Source organism: Chelonia mydas, chromosome 2 (assembly GCF_015237465.2).
Source record: "Chelonia mydas isolate rCheMyd1 chromosome 2, rCheMyd1.pri.v2, whole genome shotgun sequence".
In the NCBI taxonomy this organism is placed as follows: domain Eukaryota; kingdom Metazoa; phylum Chordata; order Testudines; family Cheloniidae; genus Chelonia; species Chelonia mydas.
In genome coordinates, this window is record NC_057850.1 from 178,047,991 (window position 1) to 178,060,994 (window position 13,004).

At 41.7% G+C, this 13,004-nt stretch overlaps 1 protein-coding gene across 2 annotated transcripts in view; it reads right to left on the reverse strand.

Moving 5' to 3' along the window:
* Positions 1 to 598: 598 nt before the first annotated feature.
* STAC (SH3 and cysteine rich domain) overlaps positions 599 to 13,004 on the reverse strand; it is a 196,011-nt gene continuing 183,605 nt past the window's right edge. For both annotated transcript variants that reach the window (XM_043540672.1, XM_007057225.4), the window contains exons 11-13: positions 12,327 to 12,378; positions 12,092 to 12,229; positions 599 to 3,079 (exon numbers count right to left, since the gene is read on the reverse strand). In XM_043540672.1, the coding sequence (XP_043396607.1) occupies positions 2,981 to 3,079; positions 12,092 to 12,229; positions 12,327 to 12,378 (289 nt within the window). In that variant the 3' untranslated portion in view covers positions 599 to 2,980. The remainder of the gene's footprint in view (positions 3,080 to 12,091; positions 12,230 to 12,326; positions 12,379 to 13,004) is intronic.

The window sequence follows — 13,004 nt, forward strand, 5'->3', positions numbered from 1 at the left end:
GAACTGCACGTGGTAGAAAAAACTATGGAATGCCAATCTGAAATCAAAGTAAGGTCTCCAAAATTGATGAGTGAAGCGTTTAAGCAAGTGCCTGGCTTCAACCATATGATCCATTGGTTATTCTTCTGCTTAAAGCTAGGCACATGCATAAGCAACTTGTTGAATCAGGGACAAAATACACATGGAACAGTGACAGAAAAGGAAAAAGTAAAAATAACCATGAAAGCTTTTATTTAGAAAGCAGTGCTTGCTCCACCATGATGTAATCCACTTAGGGGTTTTTCAGTCACTTTATTATTTATTGCTTGGTATCAAAAGAAATCAAACTGACACTGATCAAAGGCCATTGTGAATTGTAGTTAATGTTCATATTCTTCGAATAGTATGATGCATGTTTTAGAGAGAAACTGAAATAATAAGAGGTTTCAGAGTAACAGCCGTGTTAGTCTGTATCCGCAAAAAGAAAAGGAGTACTTGTGGCACCTTAGAGACTAACCAATTTGTTTGAGCGTGAGCTTTCGTGAGCTACAGCTCACTTCATCGGATGCACCTTAGAGACTAACCAATTTGTTTGAGCATGAGCTTTCGTGAGCTACAGCTCACTTCATCCGATGAAGTGAGCTGTAGCTCACGAAAGCTCATGCTCAAATAAATTGGTTAGTCTCTAAGGTGCCACAAGTCCTCCTTTTCTTTTTTTGAAATAATAAGAGTGACAGTATGATGCAATCATGTAAACAAGAGCATATATGTATAGATCAAAACAGATTTCCCTAGTCTTATGCATAACAGGCTGGACCAAAGGAAGAAATAATTTTAGTTGTAACAGGCATTTGACATTTTTTTTAAAATTGGTGAATATCAAATAAAATCATGTTATAAAACAGGATGGATTAATAACATTTCTGCTGCTTTTCCTCTTGGTCTCTAAGCCATATCAGTATCTTCACTCCCCCGCAGGAGTTTTCTCAATACCTTGGAAAGTAAGCGGAGTTAAAGTAGTTCATTGTTTACAAGGAAAAAGGCCATTTATATATCTGATCTCCCCACTGAACAATATCTGAAATGACATGGGATTTGTTTACATTACATTAGCTATGAAGAAAAATGGTTCAGCAGCAGACACTACCACAATAATGAGAGCCAGACGAGCGCTACAATGTCTGGCTCTGATCTTGCACACTGGGTGGACCTCTGAGGCTGAATGGAACCCCGTTATCCTCAGGAAGGCTCTGCACGGACAGTTCATATAGGCCACTCTAGCTGCAGGACCAGGGCTTATGGATACAGATTCACAATTCTGCAGTGTGTGATTGCAGGATTGTGTGGTTCAGCCCATTTTAGAGAGTGTGGCCACATGCGAAGTTCAGATGCAGATCTGAAACTTCTCCTTTGTGTGGGAATATGTGGATTTAGGCTTTTGATTTGGGTCTACCTCTAGTAGTAATCCTAGGTGCTAAGTGGAACTAGGGGTGCTGCCGTACCCCCTGGCTTGAAGTGGATTCCATTATATACAGGGTTTACAGTTTGGTTCAATGGGTCTCAGCACCCCCACTATAAAAATTGTTCCAGCACCCCTGGTAGTAATATAGAGTAGGGTTCTGTCACAGGCTGGACAACAAAGGCAAGAACTTAAGTGGAAAATATTATGAGCCCAATAGACCAAGGCCCTGATGCTGCAATCTGATCTGCACTGGCAGACTCTAATACCTGCACAGAGACCATTGCAGGAGTTCATATGTACAGAACAGATTACAAGACTGGGGCCTACATGACACAATCAGTAGGCCAAACATTGTCCTGACAGACACCTCTTGCAACCTCACTGGCATCAGTAGGGTTTGCATGTGTGTGTGAAGGCAGAATTTAGCTTAGTCTGATTCCTAAAAGCTCCCGTCTAGTCAATGAAGCAAGAGACTTCATGTTAATATAATTAAATGATACCTTAGTTTATTTTTCTCTCTCTCTCACTGATCCTGGAATGGGAGGATTCCTGGCTTCACCATCAATTACTTCAATTCTTTACTAGCGTTTTCACTCTAGAAGGGGCTTGGTTGGCCATCTACTACTTATAAACAGGCTCAATATATAAAATCTCTTCAAATTTAATACTTTGGAAAAATAGAAAACTTTTCAAGCATGGGGCTCTCACTCAGCTCTGTATTTCTGACACTTCCTCTGCCACCAGATAAAGGAACAGGGATCACTGAGGAATACTTCTAGCCTGGCCTTCTGAACAGGAGGGACTTTAAGTTTGTCAGCTACCAGAGCAGCTGTTACATCCAACATGTGCCAAGAGTTTTGTTTGTATACAAAGAAAGCAAAGGACGTAGAAGTTGGCTGCTCTTTTGTACAGTCCGAGCATAGAGAAAGAGAAAGTCGTTGGCGTCCAGACAATGGTGCATTAACGTCTCAGACTGACGTTTACACAGTGCCTCCAAACTGCTTTGTTATGAGACTTGACATCAGGATTAAACGCTATGCTGATTGGCTAATACTGTGGACAAAACTCTAGAATCATAGTCACACTTTACTACAAGATCAGACTGTACTACAAGGACAGTTTGACCCTCCCCCCCCCCCGAAATCACACTTTAAACAAAAACGCACTCCAACAGTTTTTTTTAAGACAGATGAGTAGGTATGAGGTTAGTCTTTCAGAACAGCTGTCTGCCTCCATCAGGATAATTAATAGCCATCTTGCACTGGAAATGAGCTAGTCCGGCCATTTCTTACCTTATTCCTTTTACTTTCCTTGGCCCCTTTTCCCCCTGGAGGTTTCCTGATATATTCTTTTAATCAACCCTCTTATCTTTTTATTTCTTGTTGCTGTAACAGTCTAAGTATCCTTTTTTGTTGCTGCGGTCGTCTCACTAGTCCCTGATCATCTGTAAGACGGCGCAGCGGGGTTGACACAGTGTGAGATGAGGCAGACAGGCATTGCCAGCAAAGCTTTCCTACTGCAGTAAGTGCAATGCTGAAATCAGATGATTTCTAAGACGTCTAGGGGGACAAAGCCTTTCTTCTTCCCACAGTAAACTTTGATAAAGCCATTGTGTTCCTTTTCAGAAGTCACGCAGATCTGAAGTTAAAGAGGGGGAGAAATATTCAGATAAACAGCCACTTTATTCCACGAGCGAGTACTTACTGTGTGGGGGAGACTTGTGCTTATAAAGCCTGTATATAGAGCTGTCCCCTTTATATTTGAACTCCAAATGCAAGAAACTCCACCTCCACATATAAAGTGATGAAGGGTTTCCTTTTGAAGTGCCAATATACACCTGCAGTTTTCTCTGACATCAGTGGGAAGTGTCTTCGATCAAGGATTTTGAAGCAGGAACTATCACTGTGTGTGTGATTGTATAGTGTCTATGACAGTGGGAGCCAGTCATGAGGGAAGCATCTGGACTCTCCTACAATAGTAAGGTTAAATAATATATTCTCTGAAGTGACTAGTGATTTTAGGTAGTGTAGTTTTAGAGGGCCCAGCTTGAGACACCTTTAAGAGGCCTGCCTTTTACACATTACTCAGCAGCTGTCTTCTAAAACTCAGGCCCTATACAGTTTATCAACTGGGCAAGCAACAAACAAACAAAGCACCCCAAATCACTTTCAGAAATGTAAGCCAACGGCGAACAATGTGGCACTAAGGATCTGCATACTTCCAGCAAACAAGCTATTGAAATCAAACAGCATTCTAAAGTTGGGCATAAAACAGATGCATCCACAGCGGTGATGTGGGGCACTGAACAGTATCTCTCATGGACTCTTGCATCCTTGATGCCATGCCAGGTGAACAATCACTTCATGGTGTTGCCTCTGTACAGGGGAGAATATGCTGCCAGTATGTGCGATATTTAGTTACTCAGAGGACCTGCAACTGACACATGGCCCTAAAATATATCTAATTGCATAATTTTCAGCTGGATGATGATTTATATTTATTACAGTAGTACCTAAATGCCTCATCTTAGATTAAGGCCCAATTCTGGTAGGTATTCTACATAGGTATAGGCTCAGATCCTCGAAGATATTTAGATGCCTAACTTCTAATGGGCATAATTCTTCCTGGGTCAAAGAAAATCACTTATTCACATACTCAAAAAATTCTCATTTCATCCTCCTCTGCAATAACTGAACAAGGGCAAGGTGGGCTTTCAAAAGGTTTTTGATCTTGCTGCTGATTCCCTTCAGAGCTCCCACTGCTGTCAATGGTAACACCCCCTATGAAACTGTGGGTTTCAGCGTAGCAGCCGTGTTAGTCTGTATTTGCATCACGAAAGCTTCTGCTCAAATAAATTTGTTAGTCTCTAAGGTGCCACAAGTCCTCCTTTTCTTTTTATGAAACTGTGGCAGATTTAGCGCCTAATTAGGTGGGAGGATATAGTTTCATAGAGATAAAGGGAACATTAGGTCACCTACTCTGGCCTCTTGTATATAACAGGCCATTAAATTTCATCCAGTTACCCCTGTGTTGAACCCAGTAACTCGGATTAGACTAAAGCATTTTAGTCCTCAGACTAAAATGTTTTGTGCCCTACTGAGATTTCTCCAGCACCCCAAACCCCCTGCAGGTGCAGAGAAATGATTAGGTAGGATAGACCCAAATGATCCTAGCAGGTGAACCACACTCCATGCCACAGAGAAAGGTGAGAAAAATCTAAGGTCCCTGAAAATCTGACTTGGGGAAAAAAATTTCTTTCCAACCCCAGATCTGGTGATCAGTTGGACCCTCAGCCCAGGAACAAGATATTCCAGCCAGGCCTCTAAGAAAGAGCCTCTATCACCTCAGAACACCAGTACACCATGTCCAGTGGCCTGTCTTCAGCTGTGGTCAATCCCTGATGCTTCAGAGGAAGGCAATAAAGCAAAGACAGAATACATCTGGCCAATTGTGCATTGGGGAAAAATATTCCTTCCTAATCCCTGTAAGGGACTGCCTGTCCAAATTACATGTCTCTTGCAAGCTTGTGATACTCTAGGCCTTACCTGTGGGAGCCTCCAGCTGGCACTCTGCTGCCCGTTTCCAGTGAATAGGATGTATTGGGGCAGAAATGGGCACACTGTGCCCTGGCAATCCCTTGCCAGACATCAGGTCTAAGGAGGCTGTAGCAGCTGCCAGAACTTAAATCAGGAGCTACAAGTTGTGCAGCGGGCCAGATCAACCCCTAGCATCTTCAGGGACTGTGGGAATGCAAAGGTGGTTTTAAGCTGTTTTTTTCCTTCCTTCACCTCTCGGGGGGGTCCTGCATGGACCAGAGCTTGGCCAGCTTCAAGCATTGGCTGCAAGCTGTAATCCTTGGACCTGATTCTTATCTTGCTCAGGGGTAAATCAGGAGTAACTCTGTTAAAGCACTGTAAAAGGCATCTACATTAATGGAGACTGAAGCCCCTTATTGCTAACAGCTGTCACATTCGATTGGGACCCTGCACAGTGCCTCAGCTGCTACGTGGAACTATTGTAGCTGATAAATGCAAAACAATATTGAGGCTGGGGGGGAGGGGGGGGCAGGGGAAGAGAGTGAGAGACTGTTGGGCACTTACAGCTTGCTGTATCAAATTCAAATCTGCTTAAAATGGCACCTACTCATGCTGACAGGTTCATGCATGGGAGGCTGCCATACTGCCAAAGTCAGGGAGCAGCTGGGAAGCAACTCCCCAAGAAATTAGCAATACAGACACTGAAAACCTGCCGCGGGTTCATGAGGTTAGAAAGGGTGTAAGTGCCCATTTCTCAGGCTACGTCTAAGATAGCGGGTGGTCCGAGGAGAGAACTGGAGGCAGAAAACATGATCTAATATTAGAAAGTCACGTCCCAATTCTTTGTTTCCATTCTATTTAAAAAAAAAAATTGCTGGGATCCTGACTGTTCCCTGAACTTGGCAACATATTCTGACCCTGAAGAATTCTTGTCCATCACTTTCCTCTTAACAGATTGGCAAGATGAATGATTTGGAAACGAACGATCTTTTAAACTGCACTGTTTATTAATAGTCTCCAAATCACATGAGTCCTAGACTTTGCATTTTGCCATCAGAGCAAAAGCCCCAAGTGGAAAATGCCCTTTGTCCAGCAGCAACTCTGAGCTTTTGCTTATTTTCACTGCTGTCTCTTATTTTCACCCCAGAATGTTCCCCTGGCTCCTGCACGTCTTAAAATACCATTTCTCATTGCCATGCCACGCCTTGGTTTCCATTGAATTGTAATTTGGATACAAACTCACTACAGTTTCTTGCGGGAATTTAGAACTTTGAAGAGGTATCAGATTGACAGTCCTGGAGGCTCATGCCCTCGATTTATCTGTAAAACTGGTGCGGCCGTGTCCGCGTCCCTACGTTGTCTTGCCAATGCACTTCAATCCTGGCCTGAAATCACCAACTCTGTGGACCGAAGGAGGGTAGTTCATTCATTCTTTTTGTTTCTTGATTGAAACTGCCTGCCAGGATGCCTTTTGTGGTGATGTATTTTGTGCCCACTAGCTCCCTAGCATTTGGACTGATAGCACCCGCTCGTTTCACACAGGTTACCAAAGAACGTTCAGATGGTAATGACTACCCACCGGGCTAGACTGAATCACTAACAGACTAATGCAAGGCTACAGAGTCTATTCTCAATCCTCTGTGTTAGCCAGTCCCTTTAATACAACAGGGACACAGATTTCAAGTTGCCAAGACATTGATAACTTCAGTTCCAGAAATGGCCTGGAGGAAGATCTGCCCTCCACCGATCTGAGGGAAGTTAGTTTGGCCTAAATTTTCAAACATAATTAGTGTTTTTTTGGGGGGAATCTTAATTTTAGGTTCCTGAGATACCTTAAAGGGGCCTTGTTTTCAGACAGTGCTGAGCAACTATCAAGTGAAAATCAGGCCTCTTTACAATATTACAGGATGGGAACTCAAAAACTGTGCTACCTAAAATCACTAGTTAGTTTGGAAAATGTAGGCTTCTGTGTTTTGGGGCTAGGCTGGGAGCATGCTCCATGGGTTTCAGTGTGCTTAGGGACAGCAAAGCCTAAAGCTGGGTTAGTACACGGCCCTGAGATTCTATCCAGTTATTGGACTTGGGTGCTATAACAGCATGTCAGTACAATATTGCTATGTAGCAGTGTCAAGTTATAAGCACAGACTCTAGTTCTCTAGTTGTAGCAATGGCTCTTTCCTGGGAGGTTCTTTATGTAACAGAAACAATTTACAGGGCCGTGTTTTGATAAATGCATCGATCCTTCTGCTTGGTTTTTCTCTCTCTAAGTACTCCTCTGTGATTTGCTGCACTGTACACTATGGAAAATTACAACTCCCCTTTTTGAAGGCATCTGCTTATCCAAGAAGCAAAGGACTGGATGAAAGGCATGACTTTTAGCCTTGGGTGTGAATTTCTTTGCCGCCTTGGACCTTTTGGATTACAGTAGTTCAACTTTTTCTGAAGCACAGGGGACCAGATCCTCAGCTCATATAAAATGGTGTAGCTCTATAGACTTCAATGGAGCTACTCCAATTTACAGGAGCTGCCCATCTGGCTCAAGGCTTTTTTCCCCAGTGTTCATTTCCTTTGTTTTAAATAGGAAATTAGGGAGAATAATAAACAGAGATTCAAAACAGTAGATTATTCTGAGTCCTTTAAAGGCCATTATGGTCAAAATGTAAATGTTATTGTTAATGTTATTTTTCAAACATAGATTGCATAGTGATATATATTTAGATATGTTTCAAGATGCAGATTTCTTTTTTTCAGCAGAGGTTCACTTAAGACCTGCTAAGGTATAAGGGGAAGGCTGCAGAATGTGTTTTATTGAACTGATATGCTGGGTCAGACATTTCAGGCTAGAGAAAGATTTTCACATCCAGCTGCGGACACAGTCTCAAATGCGAAAGTTTACACAACTAGTGTCGTGCAAGAGTTTTGTTTCAAAATCAGAAAAGCTGCAAAGTTGTCTAGCTTTGGTTTCAAACTCAAAAATAAGAGCCTGCTCTTACTCTCCTGAAATCAACAGCAAAATTCACGTTTTATTCTAGAAGGTAATATCTTTTATTGGACCAGCTTCTCTCACCCACAGAAGTTAGTCCAATAAAAGATGGTATCTCACTCACCTTGTCTCTCTAATAGCCTGGGCTACAAAACTGCATGCAAATTTTTTTTCTAGGAGGCGCAAAGTTGAGCCCTATACAGAAATTTTTCTTCTGAACCAGTTTCAACCCACACAAGCCTGTCACTGTACCCTAGCATGAAAAATGTTGATGTCTTTGAAGAATGCTTTTTTCCCAGGCTGAGTTTCATCTTTCATAATGAATTTTTCAAGAGCTCTTATGTTAAGTGGAACCCTTACATAATGCAAGAGACGGAGGAGCAAAATGTGCTGTTTCCCTTCTCCCCCTTAGCGTCAGTCTACACAGCCCACAGAAGCAGGCCTCCCAGCCCAAATCTACAGACTCCGGCTAGAGTGGCTTGTCCTAGATTCTAAAAAATAGTGATGTAGACAGTGCTTTGAAGTTGTGGCTTGGGCTGGGGCTCAGGCTCTAGCACCCACCCCACTCCCTCGGTTTCAGAGCTCAAACTCCAGCTCAAGCTGCAACGTCAACATGCTGTCTATACAGCCATTTTTAGAGTGCTAGCACGAGCCCTGCTAGCCTGAGTCTGTTGATCTAAGCTCAGAGGCCTGCTTCTGCGGGCTGTGGAGACATACTCTTAGCATCAGCTTTACCACAAAGGTTTGGATGAACCTGAAACTCAAAGTGTTTGAAACCATGCAAAACAAAGACACAGGCAGACATGCCCAGGGTGCCTATGATACTGAAAAACTCTTCGCCTGTATTTGAAAATAGCCTGTATTTTTGCCTGTCTATTATCATGAATTTTTGCTCCCGATTTGATATAATATTTTGAATACAAAAATTTCCTCATTTTCTGCACCGAGCACTTTATGGTTGGTATATTCTCTTCCTGATGTGCATACATAACACCCATTAACATGGCAGGGAGTTATGTCCAAGCATCAACAGGAGCATCCTACAGTATGAAAGCCCTTGGTAACAAGCACTGTATTCGAAAATTAGAAGCTCACATTAAACTCAATGGGCCAGGTCTCTGTTTTTTGGGGTTTTTTTTAAAAGTTCAATGACTCAGACTTGTGCCAGTTAAGTACAGCCCTGTGTGGGGGTCAGACCACCTCAGGGATAGTCCCAGGATGGCGAGAGGGATTCCTGGAGGAATTGTGACAGAATGACCCTTGTGGAAGTTGTGCAAAGTGGCCTGGATATTCCTTGCACCTCCCCTCCTGCATCTCCCTGAAGTGGCTGGTCATAATTTGATCCCCTACATTTATTGCTTCGTTAGATTTTGTTCACAGTCTCTACACCTTTCCCCCAGATCCCTCTGCATTTACTTGTTCGCTCTGCCTGAGCTCTGTGCTATTTTCTGTTGAACATGTTTTCTCCCTCTTCACTTCCTTTCCCCCAGCTTCTCCTAAGCAGACAGAGAACCCCATAGCATTCAGGTTGAACTTCAGTGTTTGCATGGGTTTGGAATTAAGCAAGACGAGTTTGCTTGTCCTTACTAAAAGGGAACGAAGGGGTTGACAGACAGGACGAATTAGTCCACCTCTATTCACCTCATATATTGAATTGAAACAATGAGCTGCTCCTGATGGTAGCTCCCATGCACTCCTATTGTGAAAGAAGGACAATAGGATGGTTTCATGTTTAGAGACAAGTGCCAGACTTTATATCGGACCTTTTAGAAATAATAGTTTGATGGGAAATGATACAATAAAATTGATCCATAGCATTTACAATGGTAGTCATGTTAACAGAGAGGATATCATGTGTTTAACATTATAATCTGATTTAATCGCACAAATCATCTGTCAATCTACCTTCATGTTGACTCATCAAATTCCCCAGGGTAGATTCCCCACTCCCTTCCCCCTTACCTAGTAATTTACATCAGTGCAAAGTGGTAAAAACCCCTCCTATCCTGACTGGATCATGTTTTTTTATCCTTTTGTGCAGATGAAAATAACCACACAAGGTGCAGGGCAGTGGAAAATCAGGATCACAGCGAAGACATTTGCATTAATTTACTGTGATGGTAAAATACTTCATGCAGCTCATCTCACTTTAACAGCTTCAGCGCTGCCTAATGTACTTGCTGCAGGAGGGCAGTCAAACTATATAATCTGAGTACTGCTCTTCCAATGTCTTATTTACAGGGATGATGTTGCCACAAAATGTTAGCACTTAGACATTCTTCTACATCAAAGGGGTGAAATATCCTAACCCACCATCAAACTGAAGTGCTAACAAATGTCACAAGCAAATGCTACATTAAAGAAACATTAGGGGCCAAATCTTACGCTGACCTAGGCCCCCCCCCCCATTCAACCACAGTAAGGTCAGTGGCATTGCAGAGTGCAAGTCAGCACAGAATTTAGCCCCTAGGGATATGAGATATGATGCAAATCTCTGAAGGAAAGAAAAAGCCCCATGAAGAGGGGAAAATAATTAGCTTTAACAGGATACGCTGAGAAAGATTTCAAGCTGATGTCCATTCGCATCAGAGAACCTTGACTATATTTTCTCCCTTAGTTGTTCATTGCCTTAGTTATGTTACTGTGTTTGTCACAGTGTTGATGTTCTTTTAATGTAGAATGGACCAGATTCTGCTTTCATTTACACCAGTGCAATCCCATAGAAGCCCTCCATTGACTTCAACTGGATTCATTCAGTGTTCAGGAAAAGTAGTTATAAAACTAAATTTGAAATAAGAACACACCAAAGGCATATCCCCAGATGGAAGATATGCCCATCATTTTGTGTGCACATTTAAAAACAACATTAAAGAGGAAGATTTGATCAAAGACCTTCAGAGTGAATAGCTTGTGAGAGTCCAAACTGATGTACAGTAAACATTTGAAACAGGGGTGTTTTTAATTTTTTAAAAAAAAATCAGTGTGTAGCAATGAGGGGGAAAGAGAGGCACAAGGAGTTATGGAATGAGAAGGCATTTAAAATGATAATTAAAAAGATCTCTAAGGATGTTGTTATCTTAACTCTGCTCCCTTTGAAGTCAAGCCTTTGGGAATTGGCATCCGTGGGAGCAAGGTCAGGCCCAATGCAAAGCAGTTTTGAAAATCCCATCCTGAATTATTTGGAAGCCTCTAGTTTTCACATATTGCCCCATGTATCAGCATTCCCATCACTATTACCCTCAGCCTCCCCTTCCCTCCTTTTGTCTGTTAAACACATTTGTTGAGTCTTGTCTTAAATTAAGCCCCAGTTCTGCAACAAACTTATATATGTGCTTAACTTTATGTATCGTTTGTTGACCCATCTGAAGTCACTAGGACAATTCACAGTCTGTAAAATTAACCATGTCCATAAATCTTTGTGGGATTGAGGATTTAGATCATAAACTCTTTGAGGCACAGTCTGTCTTCTCAGTGTTTGTTACAGCTGGTCAGAATTTTCTGAAAACATTTTTTCAGTGGAAAAATGTTGATTTGTCAAAACCGAAACTGTTTGTGGGAAAGGGTTGGTTTTCATAAATCTCCTGATTATTATTATTTTTTTAAGTTTATAAATGGTTGAAACACCTTGTTTTGAATTGTCAACACAAAGAGTTTCATTTTCTGGTTCAGAATTACTGTTTTGACATTTTTGAGTTAGTTTATATTAAATAAAGGATTAAAAAGGCCAATATAAATGAAATGTATCAAAATTATTGAAAGGAAACATTTAGATCAGCCTGATCTGACTTTTGTTTCCAGACATGTTCATGCAAATTTTTGACATTTTGATTTTTCATCCTGAGTTGGCATCTGAAGAAATTTTAAAATCTTGAAAGCTATCAGGGGATGAAAAAAAAACAGTTTCATACACAGCTCTAGTGTATATACCATGCGGCCATGATCCTGACTCTGCACTAGGTATTACCACAATACAAATAATATTTACTGAAAAAAATACTATGTGCTGTGAAAGAGTCTCCTCATGGTTTCTTTGCACACCGAAAACTTCTAATGAAGTCAAGCAGATTACTGGATACACAAGGAATGCAGAACTATTCCCTTAATGTACAGTAAATGGTGTACTTCACTTACTTGGTTCTCTTTCAGAGTAATCTGTCCTTGCTCCTTGCATCCAATAAATGTTCTGACACACTTGAAAATCTTTTCGTCTTGTTGCACTCTCTGAACAAAATTAGCGGGGAAAAATCCTATTCTGTCCTCAATTCTCCCCTATGGAGCAAGCACATTGACAGAAGAATGACCTTCATACTTATCATAAATACCATTCATTTATTTTGTTAAAGGATATAGAGTATTTGGCTCGTACCTTCCACCAGTCTTCATTAGAATCTTCCAGGAGTGTGATCATATCACCTGGTCTATAATTAGAAAAGACAGATGTCAGGAATTTCGATTAAGATGTGTCTTAATTGCAACAGCACATCAACATTCATAGTGAAATTCTCCTAGAAGTGTAACCCAGCCTTGATCATTATATCTGATTAATCACTACATGTGGATCCATGAAGCAATGAGAACTTCCTAAGTCAGATATGAGCACAGAAGCAAAATTTCCATCTTCCAGGCGAGAGAGGGTCAAACTCTGCTCTCAGTTATACAAGTGCAAAGCTCAGTGACGCTAACGTGGTTGTACCATTGTAAATTGCATCGTGGGTGCAAAATTTGTCCCATTGAATTTTCCTGTGTATTTTGATGCCAAGGCAGCGCTATCAGGTCCCGAATGGCTCTGCTGATACTCCCACAAGCTGTAACATTTTTTACCTGCAGCTGAGTGGAGACACAATGAAGTCAGTGGCGCTGTGCTGATAAATATCAGCTGAGGATTTGGCCCTGTGTTTTTTGCACTGGCTCACATTAGAGGTAGTTTGGCAGGGTACAATACCAGGGTGAACACCCTGAGGTATTTTGTCTCAAGCATAATCTCTGGCCCAGCAACCTGATGCATGGCAAGGGAGAGTGCGTGTAACATCAGTCTTCTCCTTCC